At 41.2% G+C, this 10,031-nt stretch overlaps 1 protein-coding gene across 1 annotated transcript in view; it reads right to left on the reverse strand.

Annotated features, from left to right (window-relative positions):
• FBN2 (fibrillin 2) overlaps positions 1 to 9,428 on the reverse strand; it is a 256,715-nt gene extending 247,287 nt beyond the window's left edge. The window contains exons 1-4 of the mRNA XM_075067188.1: positions 8,747 to 9,428; positions 7,793 to 7,875; positions 3,235 to 3,333; positions 2,603 to 2,698 (exon numbers count right to left, since the gene is read on the reverse strand). Of these exons, the coding sequence (XP_074923289.1) occupies positions 2,603 to 2,698; positions 3,235 to 3,333; positions 7,793 to 7,875; positions 8,747 to 8,949 (481 nt within the window). The 5' untranslated portion in view covers positions 8,950 to 9,428. The remainder of the gene's footprint in view (positions 1 to 2,602; positions 2,699 to 3,234; positions 3,334 to 7,792; positions 7,876 to 8,746) is intronic.
• Between the last annotated feature and the right edge of the window lie 603 nt (positions 9,429 to 10,031).

Genomic DNA, 10,031 nt, shown 5'->3' on the forward strand with positions numbered 1-10,031 from the left:
TCTTGAGCTCAACTCCTGGGCTGCATGGGAAGAGCATCGAAGGTGTGTGGGCAAAGGTGGCTTAAAGTCGACTTTGGGTTTTCCTGCTTCTGAGACTGATAAACGAAAGCTTATCCTCAGGCAAGACTTAAAGCAGCCTGAAGGTTGTTGTAAATTCCCCTGGCTGTCAATGATGCCTAGGAACCTTTCTGGCAGTCGGGGATTGCTAGAGCACAAGTGTCTTCCTGAGCCATCCCCCTGTTTCCCCAGCCACACTCCTGTACAGGCAACTGAGGGGTGGCAAAGAGGTGGAGTACAAGTAGATGCCTCAAGTGGCTGGATCAACCAAAGCAGTTTTACTGCACCATGGAATCATTTGTTAGACACCAAAATAAAGTTTAATTGGGAAGGATTCCCTTTCTAACTAGTTACATAACCTCTATATATTCATGCAGTCTTTATATATTAAAAAAATTACGATTTTTCTGAAAAAACTAAACTAGTTTCCCAAAAACTTAACACTATAATAATTATATTCCATCCTGGGATATGTCAGTTATCCCCAACCTGTGGGGTCTCAACATGAGTAAGCTTGCTAGGATGGGGTACTTATAATGGCAAAGGTATCAGAAACTCCAACTTTATCAGCGAGTATGCAGACAGACAGTGCAACCCCAAAAGTAGGCAGTGCTGACCAGAAGTGAGCATGGCTAGGACACCTGGGAGATCCATTGAGTCATCATATCTCCAGGTAGCTGCCACTAATGAGTCACCTAAGGTGTCCTGGTCAAAAATTAAAGCTATCTACTTTGATGCAGATCACTAGAAATATCATGTGCCTTCTCCAGTGATAAATCTACTGGTGGGTTACAATTTATACACACAAACCATGTACAAATTTGGGTGAATCAAACAATGAATGTCCTAAAATCCATTAGACTCCAATCAACGTCATATATATTCTTGAAACAATAAAATATGAACTTCCTAGCAAAATAAGTGATGTTGCTCGTATACTGCAATTCTCTCAGAGCAACCTTTCCTTTTTAAGCCTGCAAGAATTTTCACTGGGCCTCTAGGAAAGTATGCATTTATAAATAGAATATGACCGTGAAAGAGAGAGTTCACCTATCATACTGAAAAGATTGTTAATTTTAGTGTCAAATCAATTCTGCCTAATTCAGGGCTCACTATTTCCAAAGCTACACACAAGGCTACACAGCTCTGAGCAGAAATATCAGGTGCTCTGAAAGAACAGATTACAACTACAGGACAGTTCCACTGTCTTTAGAACAGCAAAGAGAGATTTTGGTCTTAAAGTTTCTAGGCAGTCTTCCAACTCAGGTCCCCAGAGCTTAGGGACAGGTTATAAAGCACTTGACTATCCTGTGCCAAAACAACTTTTTGTTAAATCTTTTACATTGGAAAAAATGCACATATAGTCCACTTCGACTGACCACTATATCACAAAGGGAAAGACATAAAAATGTAGTATTATCTAGAAGCGCGATAAAGCTCTTATTTCTTATCAAGGCCTATAAAACAGAATTACTTTTCACTCAAGATGTTGGTCCCATGTATTAAATGAAGCAACTTCTGTGCTGCTTTTCTAGCACGCAGTGGATGAATTACAATATTTTGTGGAACAAGAAGGTTTTTTTTTTAAAAAATGTCAAAACACAATGAAGTTTTAATTTAAATACATTTATGTTATAATTTAAACATGACTTTCAGTCCCATGTCTAGAGGCCAAATCCTGAAGCCCTAACTAAAGCCCTGATCCTCTAGTGTGCTCTGTGCAATCCCAGGGATCTGCGCATGCGCAGCTCTTTGCAGATCAGTGCTTAAGGATCCAATCCAACTCCCATTGACTGGCCTGAGTAAGACTCTCCAGGGTTTAAGCCCTAGGCTTTAAAGCAATAAAAAAAGCACTTTTGCTACTGAGGATCCCTTAGAACTATCTAATTCTCATGGGAAAAGTACTCCAAAATCATCATAAAAAAATGTGAAAATTCATCTAATATATCATGACTCATCCAAGGTTGCCCCATGGAATGTTCCCCAGTGCCTTGCCCAGGTTACAGGGGCTGTCATTATTTCTTTAAGATGATCTTCCACTTATGTCTCCATCATAGTTTTTTTTCTTGCTATTCAATATAAGTTTTCTTTTTTACTTCATTCGCTTACTCCTACTTGCTTACCTACCGACTACCTCATACAATTCTCCTCTTTTATTGACAGTCTCACCTCTTAAATGCTTGTAATCTGTTTATCAGATTCTATACTAATTAGTAATCAGTTGGCCACACAAGACATTCAGTTTTTCTAATCTTTCCTCATAAATCAATTTTATTGTTTTCCAAATTAATGTAATTTTTTACATCTTTCTGTGGGGGGTGCAAAGGACTCAGGATAGTAGCATAGTTGCAGCCCCATCTGGTCCATGTAGCAGGGGACTTCTGTATTACATCCTCAGATATGGCACAATGTCTCTGCATATGTAACCTTATGTATAGAACTGGATTCTTTTGCTCTCCTATACATGCCAAGCTACTCAAATGAGAAAGGATTGTAGGATTGATCCCTGCTTGTCAAATTTAAGCATGAAACAGAAGTTACTTACGTTGTCCACAGTAAGTTCCAATGTAGCCCTTCTGGCACTGGCATTGGTCGTCTGCACAAGTACCACCATTCATGCATCTGATAGTGCACTGTTGTACTACAATAGAACACACATACACACACAAATTAATGTTAATATTATAATGGGCTTCCAACAGTGGCTAACAGCAAAGTCATTCAAAAGCACATATACACATAATACACATTTGAATGGAGATAGCCATTTAAAGAACATGTACATATGCCTACATTTGTGTGACAAATTATCAAGACATTTAAAATAAAAATCTATGGAAAATAACTTCCCCAATAATATATGGCACAACTTGCAAAACCTACATATCTAGAAGGATTTTGAAACTCACTTTTCATGCAAAAATTCAGAATTAGAAAATTGTATTACAAGATGTGTATGTATTCAAGGTATCTATGTGTGTTTGTCATATCACTCAGCTAGTAAGGCTTATTGATGAAACTAAAGCAGTAAGTCTAAATTACATATTTGTATATATGATGACTATTTTTAAGGCATTTGTTCTATACATTAAAAAGTATTTTTGAAAAAATGGATGCTTATTGTAGATCAGTTTAAGAGAGCTCTCTAAAAGCAATGCAAATATTTTAAGTCCTTACTAGATTTTGATCCACAGGTAGGTGATATTTGTCCACTGGAGCAAGTGCACATATTAGGACGGGAACAAAATCCATCACCACAACTATTTCTACAAATTGCTGAGGAAAAAAGCATTTAAGAAGACAATGAATAGCAATGTTTTCAGAATTAAGTTATAAAAGAAATGCAGGTTAATGAACCAAACTCATAACCTATTGTTCGAAAGAAAAGTAAGTCAGAAAACATGCATGCCTTGAACCAAGCCAGAAAATTGCTTAATTCAGAGATGCAGTTAAACAATGTTAGATATATGCCAAAATAAAACTCAAAAATAGTAGAAAGAGTTGATTTTTGGTAAATCGTTTCTGTGATCAAATTCAAAGCAACACTCTGAAGATGGAAAGGATCAAAATATAACACTCCAAATAGTAGTCTTAAAATGGAAAAACAAAACAAAATAAAAAAACAAACCACTTTTTTCCTAAATAGAAACAACAGCCTCCAAAACAGGCAATAGAATAGAGTAAAAACTATTAAGTTTTAGACAGAATGACCTAAAGACAGTCCAAGTAGGAAACTGAGATGTGACTGCACATGATGCCCTCTCAAAACAAAAGCACTACATATTACAAATTCAGGTTATTGCATGGGTTTTGTTTGGGTCATGTATTTTTAAAAAATGTTAATTTTAAAATAATTTCAGACCTCCTTGTGGAGAATTACTTATCCTTTCCTGATTAAAGACAGATTTTAAAACTCTAGCTGACCTTTTGAGGAAGGACAGTGGTTCATATTTAGGTTAATATCAGATGTTTATTTAACGGGATAATATCACCTTCCTATAAAGAATTAATGAATCAAGCAAACACACAAACACTTCCATATTGTCATTAAGATGGTAATTTTCTGAAATTCTCTGGGCAGTATGTACATGTTATGCAATGGGCTGTGCTAATATTAACCATCTATTGCTATCTTCATGCACGCATATTTCCCCACTGACTCTAATGGATGTTCCACTCACAGAACAACTATAGAAGCATGAAAATGCTAAGGGCCAAATCCTGAACTTTGTCCTGATTAAGGCCATATAAGTGTTGTGGGAGGGTTGTACAAGGGATGGAATATGAGCCCTAGAACATTAGTGGAGCCAGCACCCCACACAAACACCACTGAAGAACAAGTTATTGTAGGAGACAGTACACATGCAGAGTTCACATGTAGATGACCTCAGCCCCCATGGTTCTTGGGAGACTCACACGCTCTGAAGGCCTAACACCTCCACTAGTTTTGTGGGAGTGGGAAAGAGACAGAAACCCTGTTCTTCCTGATGGAAGAATGCAATGGAAATTTTTAGCGTGCAACATTGCTTTCCAAGCCCGTACCTGAGAAAGCCCAGACAGGAACTGCATCTGTCCCAGAATTTTGTATCCTGGGTTCTGACTTAAGAAAAAATGTTAATGAAATGAGAAGAAATCTAACTTTATCAAAACAAAAATAAAGTATATTATTTTCTTGCTCCATTAGCCGAGTAAAAATGTTCTCTCTAGGAGACTTATCAACTTTCTTAACACCTTTCCCCTGAAAATAGAAGCTCCTTATCAATGCCAAACTAGGCACAATTTTACACATGTGGTCCTTGAAATTCTCTATTAAAGTCACATAATCCCTAGCTCACATTTGCAGACCCTGGACACCTCTCTTCAGTTGGTTAGCTGGTGCACCACAGAGGGACATCAAAAATCTCTCACTTCCATCTATGAATATGTTGTCCTTGCACAACCTTACCTTCTGCTGATCTAAACGTCAATGAATTTGATTCAGAAAAATGTTATATACAGTATCTCTATAATTGGATACATTCATTACAAAATGATAGAAGTACTCAGAGACCTTCCAACCAAATAACCGGATTATAGTTTCTAAACTGATGAACACTTTTAGACAGAAGTTGCAATGCAGTGTGATGTCTCAGTTAATAAGTGCTGAAATTAACTCTTTTCAAGGAATACATGACAAATTGTTAATCTAGCCTACCAAAAATTCAACTAATCCTCATTCATATAACCCCCAGGCTAAATTCCACCTTACACATTATCAGTAAATAGGTTTCGCATGGTTTCCCAAGAATTGGGATGGGTAAGTTAAATAGTTCCACCTCAAGAGACTCTTTTCCAAGATATCTAAGCAGAGAGAGTTCAGCTCTTAACCTGACATCAAACCAATATAACAGCAAAACCAAATTAAAAATAAAGCAGAACGAAAACGTTGTTGGCAAAGGAGTCTTCAGGTGCCATTTGAGCCATAAACACATGCTTCTTCCTCTTTACTGTCCTCAGACAGTTACCACAACAAAAACCTTGAACAGATTTTCTTCACAGAAAACTTATTCATCTTTATCATTCCAGTAGACTCAGAAAGAGGACATTTTGAGTCTGATATTCAAAAATCAGAATATATAGATACCAACTCTTTTATAGGAGTTGTGGGTAGAGAAGCTGAACAAATATCACTATCTAACAGGGCAGATTTGGAAAAAAAAATCATTGAAGAAATTCCCATTGGAGTGGAGAGGAAGAGAGAATTCACTTGAATTCACTGTTTTGTTAAAATTAGTAGCACTGCCTTGATTAATGCAAAAAACAAAAAGAATCCTTTTTAATTGTCTAACTGAAAAGCAAGAGAGTCAGGCATCTGAATGTAATACATGGCCAACACCAGAGACCCAGAGTTGATTTTTTAAGTCATTTATTAACCCACAGAAAAATGGGCCAGCTCAATTTCCTGAGTAAGACCAAGTCTACACTAGAAACTTTTCCCAGTGTAATAATGTTGGTTGGTTAGGGCATGATTCTTTACATTTTTTAAAACCGGCAAAAAGCCCCAATGCAGGTGTATTTATACTGGCAAACAACAAAACAAAACAAAAACCAAAAACAACCACAATGCTTATTTCATTTGGGGAACTGGTATAAGCTATATGAGCAAAAGAACTCCTTGCTGGCACAAGGTGAATCTCCATTGGGGTACGGCTAGTGGAGTAGCCATTTAGTTTGAACAGAAAAGGCTGTAACTACGAAGTGTTCTAAAGCAGTCTCTGGTCACAACAAAAGTGGAGTATGAATGTAGAAATGTGTTCCTAAACTATTTCATAACCAAAAACATCTATTAAAAACAGCATCATGTGCAAGACATTTACTCAATCTCGTAGTCATTTTGGCCCAATTGCTGCACCACTGAGGTCAACAGGACTTTTATCCTGAGTTCAGTGGGAGTAGGATAGGGTCCTCTGAGTAAATAAGTCACACAAGTCAAATTCAGCTTGTGAATAGATTCTAGGATCAGGTCCTTAGTATGTACTACTGGGCAGATTTTTAGAGATTACAATGAGAATTTAAAATTTGTCCTTATATGCTGTCCATAAAAATTTACATTAAAGTAACTTTCAGAATCAACTATTAACCACAAAAACAGAATTAAACACACTCAGGTGCTCCTATTATTCAACAGCTAGTTTGGTATTGCTGTCTTCTGTGTTCTGAATTTGTAATTATCCTTTGCCTGTAAAACATTAAGGTAAACCTAAGATCAAGAATATCTGGCATAATTGGAGATAATGTTAACAAGACTGACTTAACTATGTAAAATAAACCAAAGTGAGAAGGCCAGTAGTCATGTGCTGCCAAGGGAATGGCCTCAATGACATGGCAGGTCTTTCCATCTCTAACTTCTATAAGCCAATAGATTTTCCTCCCATCCCCCACTGAATGTCTGATTTGTTAGAGGAGGCATTACAAAGCACATCACAGCAGAACTGGAGAGCAATGTGTTCTCGAACTGCAAAATTTTATGTATTTATTAGTTAAGAAAGTAACCCAAGTTAGTCAAAGGGTAGGATGAGTAGGTGCCGTTTTCATTAAAGCTGAAGTTCAAAGAGCAAAAAGCACACTTCTAAAATGGACAGTAATTTAAACAGACAAAAACCCTTAAATTTTATATTTCCTTTTTAGGTACACAATTTCTCTTAAGTAGACTGCTCAGCAGACTCCTTTTTTTGCCAAAGCATTTCAACAATAGCCAGATCTGTCAGCACAAAATTTAGCATGACCAGAGCAATAATCATTGAGCCTCCATGCTTTATAGCTATTAAAACACAACTAAAAATGACAAGCAGGAAAATAAGTAAACACACCTGGATATTAAAATGTTTCCTATCATATCATTATATTGCAATTCAAATTTACCACAGAAGTTTCAGAAAACTTCAGATCCCATTTGCTTGACATTTTTCTTTTTTCAGCATTGATCACTCAATTTACGATTTTTTTTTTCAACTAAATTGATCCATGTCTCTTGGCAAATCACTGTATTTTATTTGGGGCATTCCTAAGGTTTCCCTTATAGGAACTGTGAGCCACTAAATCTATCATTTCGTTTTTGAAGTGTAACCTAGGAGTCTGAACTTGCCAAAATGAATTACAAGATATATTCCACTATCTTATACCGGATGCAGCAGAAAAATTCAGAGAAAATTATTTCCTATGAGAATGTAAAAACCAAAAGCAGCCAGACACTTACGAACAATACACTGATTTCCTCCAGGGAGCGTTTTCCATCCAGGGCAACAGTAGGAGTGGAATCTAGAGCCACACACGTTTGGCCTGTCACATACATACAAATAAATGTGCACACAAAAATGTCAGTCATTGGAAAGGCACATCCAGCTTTTTACACATGGAGTAAGGAAAGAATCTACAACCCACATACAACAAAACAAAAACTGTATGAACTGCCAAACAAAAGCAAACAACTCCCCTCCCCCCCAAATAAAAAAAAAAATCAAAGAAAAATCACCTTCCACCACTACCTTAAACCAAAATTCCTCCTCAAAACAAACAAAACCATCCTCTTTTGCAAGCACATCGTTTAACATGCAAAACAGAGCCTAACTCAAAAGTTTTTTTAAAGGCTGTAATACCAAAGATCACAAAATTGAAAAAGTATGTGTGACTTGTTAATAGCACCCACTTTTTCACATTTACCTTTACATGTAAATAACTATTTTCAAACATAATCACTGTATCTAAGAGGCTATTTTTTAAAATCGTGGCCAAAATCTTGAATTAAAACAACACTGAACTGTAGTTATGAGTCTGAAAGGAAATGTCATGTGTGAAGAAGACAAAACAAGAGCCACCGGTTGCGGTTTTGAAGTGGGGAGAGGTTCCATGGAGACTGCTGTGAATTGTGCGAAGGTAGCGGTGTGGGGATTCCACGGATTGGTAATGGATTCCACTGAGGTGCTGGGGAATAGGGCTTGCCTGGGGCTGTGGACTGCCTGGAAGGATTGCGGGGGTGTATCGGTGTAGTTGTGGGGGTTACATGGAGCTGCTTGTGGACTGCATGGAAGTGCTTGTGGTGCTGTGTTGCAGAGAGATGAGCGGGAAGGGGCTGCTCGGGGGTGGCTATGCTGGATTGTGTGCAGGAGCTATGAGCTGCATGGAAGTGCGTTTGCGGTGAAGTGCTTCCTACCCCCTGAGCACATCCTGCTGGCCTCTCCTGCGGACCCGGCTGGTGGCGGCCCCTGCTCCATCCTCCCGATTCTCCGAGGTTGGGTAGATGGCGTCTGATCCCCCCACGGGCCGGACCTGCCCGGCTGCTCCCTGCGCCCACAGCGCGACACAGCCTAGCCACAAGCAATAAACCTGTGGGCAAAGCCCGCGCCGTCTCCCCATCCTGCGACTAGATAGCTGCAAAACCCGAAGAGGAGGGAGGCCGGGTGCAAAATAATTAAACTTCCACTCGGCGGGCGTCTTCAGGCCGCAACGCTCGCCAGCTGGGGGGCCGCTGCTCCTTCTTTCCCTGCTCGGGAGGGACGGTGCTGCAGCCGCCTCTTCCAAAGCGCCTTCAGCAAGCTGCGGGGAGAGCACGCGCCGAGGCGCCGCGGGCTCCACGCTGCATCGCTCCGCAGCGCGCTTCGTATTTACAAAAGAGCGGGGACCGAGATGAGCTTCAGCCCGGCCTCGCGAAGCTCCCGGCACCCCCAGGAGTCACTAGGGCAAAGCCAGGCTGCACCGAGCGCAGAGCAATCCCGGCCGAAGAGCAGGCGGTTTGACAGACGGATCCTGGAGAGGCGGCGAGGCCAGGAAGGCGAAGGGGCCCCGGACGCTGCAGCCGCGGGCCGGAGAGCTGCTCTGCGGAGGAGCGAGCTGAAGGATGCTGGAGGGTTTTGAAGCAGGGCGGCCGCCTGCCTGTCAGTCAGCGAGGAGCAGAGCGGAGCTCCCAGCACGTGGGAGCGCAGCAAGGAGGGCGCGGAGCTGCAGCCAGGGGGAGATGGGTGGGGAGGAGGAGGGGCTGAGAACGGGTGGGGAGGGAGAGGTGCAGCGGGAAGAGATGGGGAGGTGGGGGGAAGGAGGAGGGGTTGCGAGGGAGAGGAAGTCGGAGAGGGGGATGGGCGAGGATGAAGTTATAAGAGGGAGGCGGGGCAAGGAGGCTGCGAGCGGGGTTCCCGGGGTGTCTGTCCTTTCATTCCACGGGCCGCTTGCCCCCTGGTTCCATGACTTCGCCTTTCTCCCCCGGGCGGCTCGGTGCAGCGAGCGCTCAGGAGACGGCGCTGTGGCGGGGGCTCTCTTGGAGAGGAAAAGCTGCCTTGGTCCCTCGCTTGCTTTCTTTCCGTAGCAACCGCTTGGGTAGCGGGGACCCTCTCCTTCCACGTGCTGGGGCGCGTTAGAACTCCGTGTGCAGAGAGTTAGGGCAGAAGTGCTCCCCGAGCGAAGTCCGCCCCTTCCCCTCTGGGGCACAGAAGTGGATCTCGAAC

Source organism: Chelonoidis abingdonii, chromosome 6 (genome assembly GCF_003597395.2).
Source record: "Chelonoidis abingdonii isolate Lonesome George chromosome 6, CheloAbing_2.0, whole genome shotgun sequence".
Lineage (NCBI taxonomy): Eukaryota > Metazoa > Chordata > Testudines > Testudinidae > Chelonoidis > Chelonoidis abingdonii.